This window comes from Oncorhynchus keta, chromosome 18, assembly GCF_023373465.1.
Source record: "Oncorhynchus keta strain PuntledgeMale-10-30-2019 chromosome 18, Oket_V2, whole genome shotgun sequence".
NCBI classification, from domain to species: domain Eukaryota; kingdom Metazoa; phylum Chordata; class Actinopteri; order Salmoniformes; family Salmonidae; genus Oncorhynchus; species Oncorhynchus keta.
Genome location: NC_068438.1, coordinates 24,811,453 through 24,831,808, shown reverse-complemented (window position 1 = coordinate 24,831,808; position 20,356 = coordinate 24,811,453). Strand labels below are relative to the sequence as shown.

Below are 20,356 nucleotides of genomic sequence, written 5' to 3'. Positions count from 1 at the left end.
TGCCAGGACAACAACCTCTCCCTCAATGCGATCAAGACAAAGGAGATGATTGTGAACTACAGGAAAAATAGCACAGACCACGTCCCCATTCTCATCGACAGGGCTGCAGTGGAGAAGGTTGATAGCTTCGAGTACCTTGATGTCCACATCACCAACAAACTAACATGGTCCAAACACACCAAGACAGTTGTGAAGAGGGCACAACACAACCTATTCCCCCTCAGGAGACTGAAAAGATGTGTCATGGGTCCTCAGATCCTCAAAAGGTTCTACAGCACCATCGAAAGCATGGTTGCATCACTGCCTGGTATGGCAACTGCTCAGGCTCCGACCGCAAGACACTACAGAGGGTAGTGCGAACAGCCCAGCACATCACTGGGGCCAAGCTTTCTGCCATCCAGGACCTCTATACCAGGCGGTGTCAGAGGAAGGCCTTAAAAATTGTCACTCCAGCCTCCCTAGTCATAGACTGTTCTCTTTGCTACCGCACTGCAAGTGGTCCCGGAGTGCCAAGTTTAGGTCCAAGAGGCGTCTAAACAACTTCTACCCCCAAGCCATAAGACTCCTGAACATCTAATCAAATGGCTACCCAGACTATTTTCATTGCCCCCCTCTCTTTACACCACTGCTACTCTCTGTTGTCATTTATGCATAGTCACCTTAACTCTACATGTACATATTACCTCAACTAACCGGTATCCCCGCAGTGGCTCTGTATCGGTACCCCCCTGTATATAGTCTTGCTATTGTTATTTCACTGGTGCTCATTAATTACTTGTTACTTTTATCTTATTCTTTTGAAACTTACTTATTGGTTAGGGGCTCGTAAGTAACCATTTTACCTTAATACCTGTTGTATTTCTGCGCATGTGACTAATAAAATTTTATTTGATAGTTTGTGGTGCAGGAATAATGACAAGCGAACCTGGGGAGCCACATTGTCCCCCAAAAAAGGGAACACAACTCAGAACACCTCTCGAGATGGGTCTCAGTTTGGTTCGCTTCAGGGGCTTTTGAGGGGTCTGAGTTCCTATGGACTATTCACACTGCACACAAAAAAATAAGTGAACCGTATGGAGTTCACAAAAATAGTCTGAAAGGGTCCAAGTGTGAAAACACCCTGATTACATCCCAAATGAGTAACTCGGATCCGACACTGCCACCTAGATTAGCAAGTCGACATTTCCGAGTTAATAAAAACAAGGCATGAGCCCCAGTGATGTCCAATAATTTATGCTGCGTTCAAATGCTAGTCGGAACTAGGAAATGCAGAAATGTCTTACTTACAGATTCATTGAACGCAGCACATGTATAACTACAACCAGTTAGAAAGTTGAACATTTCAGTTTCCTAGTTCCGACTAGCACATCAACGCAGCATTATATATTGGTGCTGTCACTTAGTTTTTGAACTACTGCTTCAAATACAATCCACACGGTGGCAAAAACATTGATCCACACAGCATTAGTGGGATGTATTCAATGTAGTGTTTGTCCCATGTGTCATGAGCTGAAATAAAAGATCCCAGCAATGTTCCATACGCACAAAAAGCTTACTATCTGTACTCATCTGTAATAAAGCCTTTTTTGTGGGGAAAAAATAATTTTGATTGGCTGGGCCTGGCTCCCCAGTGGGTGCGCCACCCACGGCTGCACCCCTGCCCAGCCATGTGAAATCTATAGATTAGGGCCTAATGGAATTTATTTCAATTGACTGATCCTCTTATATAAACTGTAACTCAGCAAAATCTTTGAAGTTGTGTTTATATTTTTGTTCACTTTAAGGAATGGTTAAGAATGCATTGACAACACATACAAAGTGAGCCTTGAATTTATGTCTTTATTACAGAGAAAAAAACAGAAGAAAAAAAAACAGCCCTCTTGTACTCCACAACCATACAGGTACCAGTAACATTTTTCTATGAAATCTGTTTGTATCAAAGTGTATGAAAAATATTTAGCAAACATGTCAATGCAATTACAGTTCAAGACCGCCGCAACACATAACTAAATTGTGACTGGTAAAAAGTTCAATGCAGTTAAGTTCTCTCCAAAAATAAATGTAATACTGAGAGTACATAACACTAGAATGTCTTCCCAATATGAGAAATCACAGTATTTTGCAAGTACTTTTTGGTTTCCTGTACTTGGCAAAAGGGTACCAATTTGTGACACGTGGCAAGACAATGAAATTAATGCTCAAATTTAAACAAGCAATCATTTGCTACAGAGTGATCCTCATAAACCTTTCAAAAGATGCCATTGTCAATCCCATATATTTACACCTCATTCCATGACTAGAATTCACACCACACCCCCCCCCTCCAAAAAAACACAAAAGAACGGGGGAGGGGACGACGACTTAGGAATTCAAATTTGTACATTTTGGCTCATAAACAAGTCACCTCACAATACAGTAAAGGATCATTCATGTGGATGTACAAAGGACTTGAAGTCAAAGGAGGGTGAAGTGGATTAGTTGTCTCAGTAAGTGTGCTTGGACTGAAACCGCCATCCTGGAAATGTTTATTGTCCCTACCTACTCTAGCTCCCAAGACTGAATGGCTGAGACTACAGTAAACTTAGTTGACCCCTGAGTTCCTAATGTGAAACTAGTGTATGAAATACCTCTTTACAGTGTGTTTCTTAGTGCAAGCCAGCAAAATATGCTTGATTAAACAGAGGTATATTAAGATAGCACCCAAGCTGACAATGCTCCCCCGAACAGTTATTTAGCTGGCCAAATCACAAAAGCAGAATGGGAGGTGGTTTGCGCTATATTTTATAAAACTACTATTTTTTTTCATAGAAAATATAAATATCCCTGAATGAAACAGATTCACAGCATTTCCTCTTGAAAAAGCTCCAGTGCTACTACCTTTAATGTGGCGATCAAGTGTCTTCAAGGTCTCCAGTTAGTCTCTCTGGCTATGCCTTCATTCGCTGTCGTGATATGTTACCGTTCGTTTGCCACGGTTTCGGGTCTTGATACGCGTTCCACACTCCCCTATCTGGAATTCTGCATATGACTGGTCACTGTCTGCCTCAGACGGGTCCCTCCGGTGTTGTCGGGCGGCACCCTTGTCGCTGACCCTCCTGTTGTGTTTTTTCCTCTTTGGACTGCTCTGGGTCCCTGAGCTGGCAGAGGACTCTTCGTCCTCCTCGCTTTCAGAGGCAGAACTGTGGGCACTGCTGCTGCAGCGTTCCTTTCGCTTGCCTTTGTGTTGCTCCAAACGTCTCTTCCCCCTTGGACACTCAACCTCCTCCTCTGACCCTTGGTGGGAAGAGGTGTCTTCCTGACTACTCCAGTCCTCAGGTTCAGACTTGGATCTAGATTCCTTCTTGGGATACTTGTAGTTGGATCTTTTTGTTTCCCTCTCGCCCTCATCTTCACAGTAGCTCTTAGCCATGGGCATGCACCGTTTCTTTTCATAAGGGTTGTCTGAGGAGTCTGAGGTGTAAATGCATTTTCTCTTGGAAGAAGACTGTTTTGTAGTAGCTGGGGAAGCTTTTCGGTTGTGTTGATGTCCTTTATCTGAAACAGCATTGCTATTCCCATTCTTACAACTGCCTTGCATCTCTGAGTTCAAGTCCTCCTCAGAGTCTTCATTGATGCATTTCTTTTTTGGTTGGGCTCGAAGGCAAGGCCGCCTGCTAGGGCTATGCTTCTCCTTCCCATCAGATTCGTCCTCTGAGGAAGCACTCAGTCGTTTTCTCCTTGCTCTCCTGTTGGGTACAACTTCCTCCTCGCTCTCTGAAACAGAGTCATTGTGACTCTGTATTTTGGTTTTGTTGTTGTTTCGCAACTGACGTTTATTGGATTCTCCCTTAGATTCATAATCTGAGTGGTTGCTGTCTTCTTCCTCCTCCTCCTCCTCCTCAGACCTCACTCTTTTTTTGTGAGAGCTTGATCTCTTTGGAGTGTCACTGAGTTCCTCTGATTCGGGGACATCCTGTTTGTGGGTTGAGGCAGATTTTTGTTCTTGGCTTTTTGAATGCAATTTACTATTTTTCTCAGAGCCTTCAGCATGTTCTTTCTCCACCTTCCTCCCATTTTGGTGAGGGTGCTTTTGAGTATAGTGTTCTCGGTATTGCTCGTCAGAGCTTGCCAGAGGTTTGTGCCGTCTCTTTCTGGAGGCAGACTTCTCTTCCGCCATATAACTGGTAATGCAAGTTCTAATTTTACTCACTGCAGCGGTTGTCAAGCTTCTGGAGGACTTCTGAGACTCAACAGTTCCTTCCTCTTCTTCACCATCAGAGCTCTCCTCCTCAGAAGTACTGTCATGTTTTGTGCTGTGCCCATTTACATGAGAGAAATCATCTGAAATAGAGATAAATACAAACATTAACACTACAGCAACAAATGACTGAGCTAGCCATGACTAAGTAAAATGACTAAGTAGCCATGACTGAAAGCACCTACAGTATGCCTGTAGCTCTTACCCTTACCACCCGTCTCTGCAGCTTGTCTGGTCGTTCTGCGGCTGCTGGAGTTCTTACTCTCTCCATTCTGATGACAACGAGAGGATGAAGCTTCACTCTCAATACTGTCCTCATTGTTCTCCCAATCACCCAATGAATCCTTGTCTTTTTTAGAACCTAGGGGAAAGAAAGCATATGTTACCCAACAGTGTTAAATGTTTTTTCAATGAATGTACCCTTTTGTGGCTCTGGTACAGTAGTCCATGAACAATAAAAGTTGATCCAAACCAGTCTAAGCTGACTGTGTGCTCACTCTGTGCTGATGACTGCTCCTCGGATTCAGAGCTGCTCTGGATCACGGTAGTGCGTTTGCTGACTCGGGTCGCATGGCGGCTGCTTTTCCTCCTTTGTTTATCCTCTTCATCAGAGGCTGAACCATAGTTTTCCTCAGAGGCTTCCAGAAGCTTCATCTTGTTGACGGCCGCTCTGGCAGTCTTCCTTTTCATTGTCCTGCGGCCCACATTCTCATCCCTGTAAGTGTCTGTACCCTGGGATGGTGATCTCTCAGATTCGCTGCTTAGCCGTCTCTCTCGCCCAGATTTTCTGCTGTGACCATTCATCTGGGCACCCCTCTCTGGACACACACAGAGCAGCAACAACATTTTAAATGGCTAACAATCATATAATAACACACAAAAAAAATCTGCTCCCACAGGCAGTTCAGACCTTTAACCATAAGGACAGTTGTCTGTGCATTTTTCTTCATCTGTAAGGGCATTTGCCTGACCACTCCCTGCTCTAGTTACCTCTCCTTTTCCCTGCTCTATGGTGCGATGGTGTTTACCTGGCTGTTTGGTGCGTTTCCTATGGGCAACAGCATTGTTCCTGGTCAGCCTGGTGCTCCTGCAGCTGGTCCTAATTGGGAATTGACGAGACAAAGAGTTTGACAACTTCCTACCGTCCTCACTCTCCTCCCCCTCATTGGAGGACTCTTCCTCGCTCTCGGCAACTGAAATAAATCGTCAAAAAACAGGGATTTTATTAGAGGGACAGAGACTAAGGGATGTCTTGCAAACTGCCTTCTACCAGATTTATGTGAAATCCTAACTTTTTTTCTTTTTTGCCCCCTTGTTCCTGGTGACTCTTCTGGTTCCCCTGGTCTCTCTGCTGTGATGGTGCCGTGAGGACCCCGGGCATTTCTCCTCTTCAGAGTCACTCATAGATAACTCACTCTCAATCTCAGAGTCTGACCCTGAGGAGGCTTCAGAAGAGCTGTGGCCTGAGCTGTCACTGCTTTGGTTCCTTCTCCTGGTTCTCTCGGTAGCAGACACTTTGGATGAGGTAGATTTAGTCGTTGACGCCACTTCCACTTTTTCCTGAGTCTTAAGAGCAGCCTTCTTTTGGCTGAAGGGAAATAACAATATCATTAGTAGTGCTGTAGGTCCTGTGGACCACACAAGTACATTTCCTTAAGCCCAATGAGGTCTGTGGGCAGTAGAAGTGAGGCCTACCTTGTGGTGTTAGTGCTGGGTACAGTAGACTCGTGGTGCTGAAGCTTCTTCCGGAACCTCTGGCTGCGGCGGAGCTTCTCGCTGCTCTTGACGTCAGTTTTGTATTGCGATATGATTGTTCTGATTCGCTCTTCAAAGAATGCAGAGAGCCGCAAAGTCATACTGTAGATCTGGGGACAGAGGAGATAAAAATCTGTAGAGCACAGCAACTTGGCATCAGGTCCTAGTACCTAGATTGGTCAGGCTCTGGATTGTCATCAATGTCAAATGAAGATCAACTCAATAGAAGAGTGCTGAATTTCTTACACTGGAATCGCTTGTATGGTTTGGAAATGCAAGAGCGGAAATACCTTTGAGCGTTTGTTTGGCGTGAAGGCTTTAGCGTTGGCAAATATCAGACGTATGTCTTTGCAGAGCTCCATGGGGTTTTCATAGCGGTCCTCCTCAAGGGTCCCCTTCACAGTCCCAAAGTCCATGGGAGTGTCAATGATGCTAAGGTAGTCCTGCAAACAGACATGAGCCACATTAGATCAACAGTTCTGTCAAAGCCAGAGTCATTATTACAGTAGAACTCTGTGTTCTCTTACTGGGTAAGAGGTAGGATCCACAGGCTTTCTGAAGGGCTCGGAGTCCTCACACTCAAAGACATAGTTCATCAGGCGCTTGCACTGCCCCTTCCAGGAGTCCTGGTCAGGTACAGTCTCCACAGAGCGCTGGGGTGAAGGGAGACTCATACATAAGATATAAGACAACATCCCAGCCACTTCCCTAAATTTTTATTGCTGATTTTAAGACAAAGATGTTCTGGTTTTTACATCATCATTCATTACTTACCTGGCACAGTCTGTGTCCAGAAGAGGGGCCTGGTGCCTCTTCCAGGTCCTGGAAATGGACATTCAAATTAATATCAGTTCAACCCTAATGTTACACAGCAAGGTATGAATGATTTGATGATCAACCCTGATTTACCTCGTCATCCGTATAGTCCATGTCTTCAATAGCACTGTAGATCTCCATAATATCTGTACAGCTAGGTCGACTGAGGAAATAAAAAAGCAACAGAAGTTGTTAAATACAGATACATTTATCTGTATAAGTTAAAGCTCAATAACACTTGGACAACTCACTTGATAAATTTTAGCAGGACATCTGTGATAAGTTTTGCTGAATGGGCTATCTTGCTCCTTGGCTCATTGAAGGTCCGGGCGTTGTGCACAATGTATCTGGCATCCCAAACTAAAGAGGACAGTCGCCTGTAGAACCTATTTATAAGTCTCAGTCTGATGGTGCTCAGGTCTGTAGGGAAGGCTATCACCGTGCAGTAGGTTGGGTACTGAACTATGTCCACCGGGCCAGAAAATGGGGCTACAATATCTGTAAATAAAAAAAATAACAAAATCAGAAGTACTGTGAATTTGAAATTCAAAACCTCACTAGCCCATCTAGGAATGGTATACAATCCGAGGTCTGCTGAGGAGGAAATAGTACCAAAATGCAGTGGTGAGGTGAGTGTTCTTACCAACGGTGATGAGTTGCTCAATGCCTGCTATGATGCGTTCACACTCGTTGTCTCTACTCCTCTCACCCCATTCTCCTGTCTGGGGTTTATACATGACCTCTCTCATCTCCTCTGCTGTCACTGGAACCCCTCCACCTATACACTCAGGTTGCTGGGCTGAAGAGCACATACACACACCATTGTTACCATACAGTACATCTGTCCTAGAATGAAACATTTCCAACAACAGAGTCTGTTAAATTTACCATCCTCTGGAATAGCTTCCACATCCCAAGGACTTAGCTTCTCCATTTCGCCATTGTCCCATCTGGCAACAAAGCAAAACCAAGCAGGTTAGAAGCATGCAATCCACCGCAGAAGGCATCAACCGTTGCGAGACCATTTTGACTGGTTTCCTACAACACAGACCCAATCATACATTCTCACCTGACTTTGAAGCACTGGAAATGACTGTCCGGATATTCAAGCTGGTATGGCTCCTGACAAATAATGATCCCAAACCACCAGGCATCATCTATTACAGACCGGAATCTGTCATCTGCAGTGAGGAATAATACCATTTTAGAAGGGGGAAAATGCAGAAAATATTGCTTCGAAATGTTGACCCATTCATCTCACGCATTACTCTACCTTGAGTAGTTAACTTACTTGGCTGCCAGACTCTACTGCGTGCTTCGTCATAACTCTGCCGAAGCACGAGGAAGTCAATCACATCCGGCATGTCATGGTACCTGAGGGGAGGCGTACAGAAGCCCAAAGTTAACAAATGTCTCTGGTAATGTCTGTAAAAACGTACATGTACAGTGGGGTGAACAAGTATTTGATACACTTGCCTAATTTGCAGGTTTTCCTACTTACAAAGCATGTAGAGGTCTGTAATTTTTATCATAGGTACACTTCAACTGTGAGAAATCAGAAAAGCAGAACTTAATATTTGGTACAGAAACCTTTGTTTGCAATTACAGAGATCATACGTTTCCTGTAGTTCTTGACCAGGTTTGCACACACTGCAGCAGGGATTTTGGCCCACTCCTCCATACAGACCTTCTCCAGATCCTTCAGGTTTCGGGGCTGTCGCTGGGCAATACGGACTTTCAGCTCCCTCCAAAGATTTTCTATTGGGTTCAGGTCTGGAGACTGGCTAGGCCACTCCAGGACCTTGAGATGCTTCTTACGGAGCCACTCCTTAGTTGCCCTAGCTGTGTGTTTCGGGTCGTTGTCATGCTGGAAGACCCAGCCATGACCCATCTTCAATGCTCTCACTGAGGGAAGGAGGTTGTTGGCCAAGATCTCACGATACATGGCCCCATCCATCCTCCCCTCAATACGGTGCAGTCGTCCTGTTCCCTTTGCAGAAAAGCATCCCCAAAGAATGATGTTTCCACCTCCATGCTTCACGGTTGGGATGTTGTTCTTGGGATTGTACTCTTCCTTCTTCTTCCTCCAAACACGGCGAGTGGAGTTTAGACCAAAAAGCTCTATTTTTGTCTCATCAGACTACATGACCTTCTCCCATTCCTCCTCTGGGTCATCCAGATGGTCATTGGCAAACTTCAGACGGGCCTGGACATGCGCTGGCTTGAGCAGGGGGACCTTGCGTGCACTGCAGGATTTTAATCCATGACGGTGTCTTTTATACAAGTAACTAGTTCAAACAGGTGCAGTTAATACAAGTAATGAGTGGAGAACAGGATAACTTCTTAAAGAAAAACTAACAGGCCTGTGAGAGCTGGAATTCTTACTGGTTGGTAGGTGATCAAATACTTATGTCATGCAATAAAATGCAAATTAATTACTTAAAAATCATACAATGTGATATTCTGGATTTTTGTTTTAGATTCTGTTTCTCACAGTTGAAGTGTACCTATGATAAAAATTACAAACCTCTACATGCTTTGTAAGTAGGAAAACCTGCAAAATGGTCAGTGTATCAAATACTTGTTCTCCCCACTGTATGTTAGACACTTTGAAGTGGTTGCATCATTTACTTGACATAAAATGATTTGTCTGTGATTTTGCCCGTGCCATGGTCAATGAGCGTCAGTTTCAGGCAGCACAGTGTCGGAGGGCATACTTCATACTTGATCCCAGTTATTTTAACAAACTCTTGGTCCTGTAGAGAGAAGAAGAATTTCAAGTTACTCTTCAACAATGTCCTTTCAGACACTGGCCCTCTCAACACACTAACCCATTTTCTACTGCATCGGCAGAAGACAGATTTATCCGTTTCCTAGTTTGGAGCAGAGTGGATATGATGTTCTTACCCTCAGCTCCATCTTCCTCCAGGGCTGTTTCTCCATGTTAATGGGGTACAGGCTGTTCCTGTTCACTGCCTCCACATACGCCTCGTGACCCTGGCGGAAATAGATTACCTGAGGGAGAGAGAGGGTAACATTAATTAGACCAGAGGGGGCTGGTGGGGGGAGCTATAGGAGGACAGGCTCACTGAAACAGCTGGAATGGAATTAATGGAACGGGGTCGAAATTGGATTCCATATGTTTGATACCGTTCCATTTAATCAATACCTATAGCTCCTCCCACCAGCCTCCTGATTTCAACCCCAAAGATGCACACAACAGTAGGGAAGCCATATGGTCCAGACAGTCACGTACCTCATCACCCATCTGGGGAACGAAGGGAGACTTCCTGGGAACGACATCAGTGATCCACGTTGAGGGTCTGAACTCGTTGGACACTTCTCTGTTCATCGACGGCCTGGCTTTAGGCCACTGTGATACACATGTACAATTACATAAGATTGATTTAATATTCAATAGGGAAGTGAAACTACTTTTTGTCATAAGAGAGCAGGATACAAGCATTGACATAAACAAAATATGCAGGTTAGTACAGTGGCTAACCTTGGGCATCTTGCTTTTGGGCTTCTTGGATTTCTGCTTGCTAGTCTGAGGAGGTCGTTCTTCCTCGTCACTTTGCTGCTTCTCCTCTTCCTCCTCGTTATCTTCCTCCGAGCTGCTAAGCTCGCGCCGAACTCGTTTCCGTGATGACATGGGAGTGGAGGGCTGCAGGTTAATCCCAGCGTCTGCTGTCCAGTCAGAGTACTCACTGGACGAGTGGCTGTCATGGGCAACATAAGTTCTGTTCACATTAAGCCAAGCGAAATGACAATGACATACGCCATGTACCCCTTTGCAAGGAATCAAGAGAAGCAAATAGCTTATCTGTACCTTGAACTGTCACTTTTCCATTCCTCGTCCTCATTGGATGAATCCAGTTCACTGCTGTCCATCTCATGGTCCTAGAGGTGGGGAAGGAGATTGCAAGATTGACCTCTTTCACCAATATTCCAAATAGCTTGTTATTCTTTAATGGACATGTCAAAAGCATATTTCTTATCACACAGGTTTGTAGAATATACCTCAGATGTTGCAGTCTCTTCTCCCTCCTCACAGGAGAACTCAATTAATTCTTCCACAATCCCATCTTTGCTCTGCTGGAAGACTTTTTGCTTTTTGCGGGACTGTGCTCGTTTGATGCAAGGCACCTCATCTTCAGAATCATCCTGAGGCAGAAGCAAAGCAGAAATGCAGGTATGACATCAGTATCATTTTAAATTCTCTGTGGTCAGTCATGATTTTTAAATGAATAAATATGTCTACTTACTCTACAACTGCCGTATGTCACACGTCGTTTCTTTGCATTGTATATGGCAATCTCCTCCTCTCCTTTTGTAATTCGGAAGTCATCCTGGCAACTAAAAGATCATTTACACATTTAATTTCAACTTGCATTTCAGGAATAATGTTCTAGAGATTAACAGTTTAGGAGTAGACTTGTTTACAAATGACATCCTTTTGTCTTATAATAAACTATACAGATGATCTCTCCCCGTTGTTTGAGGAATAGAGGGATGTCTGTCTCACCTGTACCCGCTGGATGAGAGCTCGGGTACTACCACTCTGCGTCTCCAGGCCTGCAGGTCCCGCTCCGTGGCCATCTGGCTGCGAGGGGCATTCTGGTGCATCTGTCTCACCCCTTCCACCTGCCCACTGCGCCGCAGACCCACGTTAGGGGACGACTGCACCTCAGCTGCACCTCGCTCATTCACTGATGCTGGGTACAGAGAGGAGGAAAGACAACATGACTGCTTGTCTAGGACCCAATCATTAATTTAACCATAAGGGATGAGGGGGTATTTTCCATTTCTAATGGAGTCCTTAATCATCAACATGTAGGAATGTGAAGTATTTGAGCATGCCCAAGAGCAATGGTAGTTTATGGAAAGGAAAAGAGAGCTAGGAACATTATCTTGGTACCTCTACGTGGGGTGCTGGGGGCTGGGAATGCAGGGGCCTCTGCTGGGGCCTGTGTCCCTGGTCTGCTCTGCCTGTCCTGCTGCTCCTGCAGCTGCCTGATGGCGTCATCCAGAACGCTGCGTCTGGCCGTTGCCTCTTCGTGGTCCGTGGTCAACTGACTGATGACCTGCTCCATCACCTCGCCATCACCTGAGTTGGACAACATGGACACAGTTAATTTGACATAGTCAAATTATCCTGGCAACTAAAAGATCATTTACACATTTAATTTCAACTTGTATTTCAGGAATAATGTTCTAGAGATTAACAGTTTAGGAGTAGACTTGTTTATAAATGACATCCTTTTGTCAAATTAACATAGTCAAATTAACTCAAAGATATGGTCAAAGCAGGAAGACTGAGATAGTCAAGTAATGAGGTAGTTAACATACTTGTGGCGACATATCCCAGCTGAGGCACCAGGTGTTCGTCTGCAATGTTCTCCCTCCCAGGGACCAGTCGCTGGTATCTGGGTGGGTGGGGGTTCCCATCCACATCCACCAGGAAGGGAGGAGGCATGAGGTGGGGTGCCTGCTGGGTCTGCTCGTCCAACACAAAGCCGTTGGCGTCACGGATCAGTGGCCGATAGTCGGTGTGGAAAAACACCTGATCTGGAAGCTGGACAAAGACAGACAGGCAGTCAATCTCCAACCATTGAATAGAAGACTCTTTCTTATACATATATGTAGTAGGAGCTGCATCCTTACCTTCTCATATGGCTTGGAGCTCCCAAAGCCGAATATGACCAGATGGCCGTGGGAGTCTGTGCAGGCAAAGCGCTGGCCATCGGGAGTGAACTTGCAGTCAAAAACAGCACCATGACCCTGGCCCTCAATCTGTAGGGCAGACAGAGCAACCAAGATGGAGTTAGTCATAGTTGGAGAGAATGGATGTTACTGTTAAGTCTTCTGTGGTGCGTGGCTCCTCCTCACCATGTTGAAGTAGTGCTGTGTCTTTGTGCCCCGGACGATGTCCCAGATGAAGACGTTTCCGTCGTGGCCAGCAGACAGCATGATCCTGGGATCTGAGGGGTGAGGCTCCAGGACAAACACCTCAGCCTCATGGCCCTGTACAGAGCATCACACAGCTGTCAGGTCAACTCACTGTCTGGTGCTATATTTAGCTATTTTACCAAGTCATTGACCAAAAATATTTGAGTAACTGTTCCTGAAAAGCATGCTTACAGTGACAAGGGGGGAAAAAAACTGTAGAACTATAATGTCCTCTTGACCAAGGAATCTAGAACTATACTTCATATACAAATACAGTGCATTCGGAAATATTCAGACCTCTTCACTTTTTCCACATTTTGTTACATGCAGCCTTATTCTAAAATAGGTTGAATAATTCCCCCCCCATCAATCTACACACAATACCCCATAATGACAAAGCTAAAACAGGTTTTTAGAAATATCTGCAAATGTATTCAAATAAACTGAAATATAACATTTACATAAGTATTCAGACCCTTTACTCAGCACTTTGTTGAGCGCACTACAAGCTTGGCACACCTGTATTTGGGAAGTTTCTCCCACTTTTCTCTGCAGATCCTCTCAAGCGCTATCAGGTTGGATGGGGAGCGTCGCTGCACAGCTATTTTCAGGTCTCTCCGGAGATGTCCGATCGGGTTCAAGTCCGGGGCAATCAAGGACATTCAAAGACTTGTCCCGAAGCCATTCCTGCATCGTCTTGGCTGTGTGCTTAGGGACATTGTCCTGTTGGAAGGTGAAACCTAGCCCCAGTCTGAGGTCCTGAGCAGGTTTCCATCAAGAATCTCTCTGTGCTTTGCTCCGTTCATATTTCCCTCGATCCCGACTAGTCTCCCAGTCCCTGCCGCAGACGAGAGAATCATGTTCTGGCAAACTCCAAGCAGGCTGTCATGTGACTTTTACTGAGGAGTGGCTTCCGTCTGGCCTTCTACTATAAAGGCCTGATTGGTGGAGTACTGCAGAGATTGTTGTCCTTCTGGAATGTCCATCTCCACAGAGGAACTCTGTAGCTCTGTCAAAGTGACCATTGGGTTCTTGGTCACCTCCCTGACAAACGCCCTTCTCACCAGATTGCTCAGTTTGGCTGAGCGGCCAGCTCTAGGAAGAGTCTTGGTGGTTCCGAACTTCTTCCATTTAAGAATGATGGAGGCCACTGTGTTCTTGAGGACCTTCAATGCTGCAGAAATGTTTTGGTACCCTTCCCCAGATCTGTGCCTCGACACAATCCTGTCTCAGAGCTCTACGGACAATTACTTTGAACACATGGCTTGGTTTTTGCTCTGACATGCACTGTCAAATGTGGGACCTTATATAGACAGGTGTGAGCCTTTCCAAATAATGTCCAATCAATTGGATTTACCACAGGTGTTCTCTAATCAAGTTTTCCAAAACATCTCAAGGATGATCAATGAAAACAGGATGTACCTGAGCTCAATTTCAAGTCTCATAGCAAAGGGTCTGAATACTTATGTACATACGGTATCTGTTTTTAATAAAGTTGGTATTTTTTTTTCTAAAAACCTGTTTTCGCCTTGTCATTATGGGGTATTGTGTGTAGATTGAGGGAAAAAAGACTACTTAATACATTTTACAATAAGACCGTAACGTAACAAAATGTGGAAAAAGTGAAGGGGCATGAAGACTTTCCCAAATGCACTGCAGTTGAAGGATGGCAATCTACACTACTAGTGGTTACAGATACAAAATGTCCTCAGTTATCTTTGTGAAACAAATGGAATGTAAGACAATGTGGTTGCTCCTACTTTAAGGATATGTAGCAGCTGGCCCGTGTAGGAGTTCCACACTTTTAGGATATGGTTGTTGACGGCTGTGATTACTGAGTTGTCATGGCGATCCCACGCTACCATGGTGACCTTGGACTTGAAAAAGCTTTCCTCATTGGTTGTGTGTTCCGAGCTGAGGAGAAAGTCGATATGAAAGGAGGAAAACATAGATACAAGCATGTGTAGGTGTATGTAATGGTGCCGTCAAGCTGTTCATTCCTTACCCTGGTAGAGTGGCATTCATATTGAGAAGAAGGCTCCTCCACTGCTGACGCTGAGTCAGCCTCCAGATGCGTGCTGTGCCATCTCGACTGCCACTCACAAACCTACGAGACGAGGCAAACCAAGACAATGAACTCTAGACCAGTGGTACAAGGGTCCCTGGGGGTACTTGGCTTATGCACAAGAGGTACTTGATAAGACTCATGAGACCATAGGCTTACTGGTAAAATGCAAATGAGGGGGTACTTCAGGAAGAGCAAATCTCAGTTAGTGATACAGTGAGCGAAAAAGGTTGGGAACCACTGCTCTAGACAATCCTCATGATTGCTTATGTTATAAAGTAAAAAACTGTTGGGCTAAGGTGAATGCTTCAACTAATCACATTGATCATACCTTTCTCCTGAGTGGCAAAATTGGATGCTGTCGACCTTGTCCTAAAAATGAGAACATATATTGACAACAATGATTAGAATATTACATCAACGTTTTTTGTATTTATTGTATTGTAGCTTGAATGGATTTAACGATTTTTTTAGAAACTCATTATTTTCTTGTGTTCAGCTTTTTGCTGCTATTTGATGGTTTATCTTCAAGGGATCTTACCGTGTGTTCATGAAGCTCTGATATTTTTTCAGGGTTCCCAACTCCCAGGTAATATATTCTGATGACATCATCAGTACTTCCCGTTGCTAAGAACATGCCACCTAAAATGTTTTATAAAACACAAAAATGACTATAAATGTATCCCAATTTGGTTCAGAGTCTCTCTATACCCATGTTAGAGTAGCTTATACTTGTAACAGTTGGTGAGGTAAAAAGCTGGATCAATACATCGGTTGAAAATTGTATCAGCTATGGTGAGTATAATAGGTACCCTATGATCAACTTGTAGGAATGTATTTAAAGATCCAAAGCATTCTTTTACACAACTGCTATCTTGACATCATTACCTGGACTGAATGATGAGCACACCATCTGAACTCCCGGCCTGGGTCGCTCTGTAAACTTCTGCGGGCGATCACTTTACAAACAGAGTGTAAATGTTTCAGACTTATGATGTAAGGATGCAATTATTATCTTGATCAAATTACCAGCAATTGAAACTCACCTGAAATGTATGTTATTGACATCCCACTGCCAAAAGCAGATTGTTGCATCAGTTCCAGTGGACACCAGGTATCGCTTTGAGCCCTTGGCAAATGGTGAGAACTGAGGACAGATGTAATTCACCCAGTTAAATGATGTTCCAGATAGACAGACTTATGCACCCACATCTATACTGAGAGCAACACACTAGTGGTCCAATGTGAGCTTCTGAAGCAAACCAGGTTAAGTATTTGTATTTATTGATCCCCATTCAGCTACTCTTCCTGGGCTCCAGCAAAATGAAGGCAGTTTTAAACGTTACATTCACAACAGATTTCACAACATTATGTACAAAATGGGATAAAAAGAGATGTGTGCAGTTACCACATTATACTGTTGCATGGTTTTCTACATTTGCAAAACTGTGGACAGCATTAACTTACATACTCTTTGCCTGGCTAACATTAGACAGATAAAAACATAATAAGGGTGTTGGAGGAAGATAGAAGCTCCTACCTGTAGGGAGGTAATGGACCCACTGTGCCCCTGTAGGACAGCCATAGGGGCACAGGTACGAAGGCACCACACTCGGATGGTTTTGTCACAGCTGCCAGCTGCCATCAAGGTATTCTCGAAGCTGACAGCCAGGTCTGAGATCTCAGCAGAATGTCCTCTCAGGGTGGAGTGCAGCCTCCCGTCAAACGAAGACCATATTTTCACCAAGCAGTCATCCGAGCCCTTGAAAGTAGATTTGATAAGCTAGATAAAGTGATGAGCCTAAAATGATTTCCCCCAAGAACTTGATCTTTATGATGACTCACAGTGAAAATCCTGAGACCGGTTCGATCAAAAGCGATGCAGTAGACTGCAGACAGATGACCCAGAATCCTCCTGTGCATCCGCATGTGCTGATAGTTGCTCACAGGGTTCACAGCGCTGAACCGTTGAGTACCGGTTAGCTCCCTTCCTCTGTACACCTCCACTGTGTTGGACAAAACACTATGATTTAGAGTCCAAGCATGATAATAACAGAATCATGTTAACAGAAAACAACACATGTTGAGTTATAAGAACACATTGCATTTACAGTACCGGCATAAATAGAAAATAATCATGTGTGAAAATGTCAATCTTGTGTCAGAGAATACCAACCTAGATTTGGAGGATCCCTGCAGGTCAAATGCATCTCTGGTGGTCTCCCTCTGTGCAGGGTAGCAAATGATGAGCCTTTCCTCCGAACATTGCCGTAATCTGGAAGAGGTGGAAATAAAAAGGCAATTTAATAATTTAATTTTACAATTCAATTCCAGAAAGAATAGTTGCTGATGTATACATTTAGAATTCACGCTCAAACAAGACATGTCAAGTTGAACACCTTTTGATGTTCTGAGTAAGGACTGCCTCCCGGTTCCCAGTAGGGAATGTATGCCTGGAACACATGATGGCACCTCTTTGTCCAGAATCGGCCCAATCTGCTTACAGATCTGCAGCAAATGGTCAGGTGCAATGTGTCTGTTGGATGCAACCTAGGGGGGATCAAACATTGTTGATGAGCAGAATGACTCATCCAGCTTTCATTGTTACAAGTTAAACCACTATATATGCTTTGTTACTCAAGCCATCACAACATTTGTAGGTTGGGTAGCAGGCAAGAGCGTTGGGCCAGTAACCGAAAGGTCGCTGGTTCGAATCCCAGAGGAGACTAGGTGACAAATCTGTTGTTGTGCCCTTGAGCAAGGCACTTAACCCTAATTGCTCTTGTAAATTGCTCTGGCGCATCTGATAAATGACTAAAATGTTAAAAATGTAAACAATGATGACACCAGGAATCACAAAACTACAGTACTGCAACCACATTGTCTATTTATTATTTAGATCAAAGTCTTTGTCTAATATTTCAGTACACTGTCAGCCAGTGGCATTGTAAGAAAATATAAATTTATTAATTTTTCTAGGGGCAAAAAAAAAAACTGAACTAGGGTTCTTCATGTACACCTGATCTCGTTCCACCAGTGTGCTACATTCCTTGTGGGCAGAACGTTTTATGTAAAACACATTCATCAACGGACGAATCACAACACAGGTCACAAGGAAAATAGCGCAACGACAGCCTTTCTAGGGCGTGGATTGGTCAACAGTGGTGTCCTGACGTAGCCAGAACCACAATCTGTGTCCCCACCCAATCTGCAGTACAACAGATATATTTATAAATGCTATATCAATTTTGTTTCTATACTAGTGTCAAGCTTTCGACACATACGAAAATACGTAATCCTACATACCGGTAAAAGTTAAAAAGCTGTTTATTATGCAACAACAATGTAACAACGATTAAATCTGATTGAACAAAGAGTAAATGGCCCAAGCATGGACACACAACGTGGTTGTCATTCAACAATAACAGATATTCGACAATGAGTTTTACATCTCTATTGATTATAGACTTACCAAATCTTCGTAAGATCTTGGATGTTCATGTCCTTGCCAGTCTAATCTGCAGGGTAAAAGCTATCCAAAATGGTGCGCATTAGTGTAAATCACAACACTGAAGAATGCTAGAAACACTGTCAGACATTTAGTTAGTAAAAACGTGTGATGTCAAACGAGTGAGGCGGTCAGAGAAGCATTAAGTCGTGAGTGAGACAAGTTTTACGTTCCAGTCCAATCGGGATCGCTAGCTACATACATCGACTGCAGAACGCCGCTGCTGCCGGAATACACACCTGATATTCTTCTAGTTCGCTCGCTAGAACCTGCAATTGATTAAAACAAATAGGTGTTTCGAATATGCTGCTTTCATTTACTATTCGCCAAAAATGTGGAATAGTAAGAAATTGTCAATAAGGCACGCCAATTTACCTCAGCCGCTCTCCGACATGGACCCGTTGTCAGAAAACGTGAAATTAGGTAATATAGCTCTGTAAGTGAATAGCAGAAAATAGAACCACAATTGGATATCAATTAAATCAAGCTTTATCTATAATTTAAGCAATAAATTAGGCAACTATATGCGCCTTACCCGATTCAAGGAGCGAAATATTCCGACTTTTGGCCATTGAATCAGCCGTGATTTGGTTGGTGTACAATTGTAAACTAACTTTATGACTAGTGAGAGTATGATATATTTATTTAATTTCGGTTACACTGCTCTGACCCCCTCCACGGTTGCTCCCGCTTTCTAATCAGCCTTTTTTCAGTCGCCATTGGAAGGATGAGGCCTCAGCAATACTAGTTACTTCCGCCACAGCAGAGGAAATAGGGGGTGGGGAACAACTCTTACAATTTTGTTCGACTACAACAAAGACAAAGCGAAGCTCGGCCGCTAATTGCACTAATATTATCTTTAAATAAATAAATTCGAAAGCTTTGGATCAATATAAATAAAGCTATTTCTATATGCGGAATTATAGTTTAAAGACCGCACTGTTGTCTTTTCTTCGACAAGGTCGTGTCTTGGTGATGACGTCACGTGTTAGCGAGACAAATCTGTCACGTTTTATTATCCTTCATTTTACTCTGTGCGATTAGTCTTTAGTGCACTTCGCTTCACTACTTAGGCTGTTTCAATAACTCAACTGAATAAAAGAAAAACCTCTGTGTGGTGTATAGACAAACGGGCCATGCAATGCTGACGAGAACAATGCATTATCAGCCCGTGCAGTGCATAGTAGGCTTCAATTGCATTGACAAATTGGCGAAATACTGTAGTTGATTTTTTTTTTTTTACATTTGTCTGGAGATATGACATGATAGACCCGCTTTTCTTACATCCATGTAAATACAGTATATTGTTCTAGTCTCGGATGTGGTGTCTGTCTATCCCATCCTGCACTCGCATTTGAGGGGTCTTGACTAGATGGGATAATTCGCTGTCAGAACTGACTTTTCGTAGCAGGTCAGGAGACTTAATGTAGCAAACGCAGCAGGTTATGATAATTAGGCTGAGGTTAGTTAAAACGCAAAAATGATCGATACTATTCGAATATGCAAGTTGTCACTGACAATACCCATTTCAGGCGATGTATTTATGGTACAACAAATGCCATTTATGCTATAAGTAGTAATTGAAAAAACACTATGTAAGCAGCCTAATGGATCATTGTAGGCTATTCGAATGTATTAAATGTGCTTCTACACCTGCATTGCTTGCTGTTTGGAGTTTTAGGCTGGGTTTCTGTACAGCACTTTGAAATATCAGCTGATGTACGAAGGGCTATATAAATAAATTTGATTAAATAAACTCGACAACGGGGTGAATTTGGTCCACCAGTTGACGACCCCTGATATAGTGCAATTGTCATGCAGCTGCTTGTCGAATAACCAACTGAGTTGGTGTATGGCTGCACTCAATAATAGAATTGCAGACCTATGCTCAATATTTGGCAAAAACAATCACACATTTTCTCGCAACATTATATAAGAGAAATTACAGAGTATTTAATCAATTCATAGTGAGTGCCTTAATTATAATATCATGTTTACATTTCACTTGTGATCAATAAGATAA

General features: G+C 43.6%; 1 protein-coding gene across 4 annotated transcripts; it reads right to left on the bottom strand.

Moving 5' to 3' along the window:
• Nucleotides 1–1,819: 1,819 nt before the first annotated feature.
• Nucleotides 1,820–19,104, bottom strand: LOC118397501 (bromodomain and WD repeat-containing protein 3-like). 4 transcript variants are annotated; one of them, XM_035792340.2, is made up of 41 exons: nt 18,869–19,104; nt 18,709–18,767; nt 18,573–18,602; nt 18,298–18,357; nt 17,225–17,375; nt 17,002–17,100; nt 16,671–16,831; nt 16,366–16,587; nt 15,872–15,972; nt 15,714–15,784; nt 15,367–15,467; nt 15,157–15,197; nt 14,766–14,867; nt 14,521–14,674; nt 12,701–12,835; nt 12,476–12,604; nt 12,161–12,386; nt 11,730–11,918; nt 11,337–11,526; nt 11,077–11,167; nt 10,832–10,975; nt 10,641–10,711; nt 10,314–10,551; nt 10,065–10,181; nt 9,716–9,823; nt 9,440–9,564; nt 8,100–8,182; nt 7,878–7,989; nt 7,697–7,758; nt 7,452–7,607; nt 7,060–7,306; nt 6,902–6,971; nt 6,767–6,814; nt 6,520–6,645; nt 6,283–6,435; nt 5,933–6,102; nt 5,530–5,825; nt 5,266–5,430; nt 4,735–5,055; nt 4,449–4,598; nt 1,820–4,320 (listed from the first exon to the last, which is right to left on the bottom strand). In XM_035792340.2, exons 1-41 carry the CDS (start codon nt 18,903–18,905, stop codon nt 2,936–2,938), a joined length of 6,696 nt encoding a protein of 2,231 aa, XP_035648233.1. In that variant the 5' UTR covers nt 18,906–19,104; the 3' UTR covers nt 1,820–2,935. The 4 variants fall into 4 exon arrangements, with proteins under 4 accessions (XP_035648233.1, XP_035648232.1, XP_035648235.1 ...); XM_035792339.2 differs by having other exon boundaries at nt 4,443–4,598; nt 18,869–19,103; XM_035792342.2 differs by having other exon boundaries at nt 4,443–4,598; nt 5,653–5,825; nt 18,869–19,103.
• Nucleotides 19,105–20,356: the final 1,252 nt, after the last annotated feature.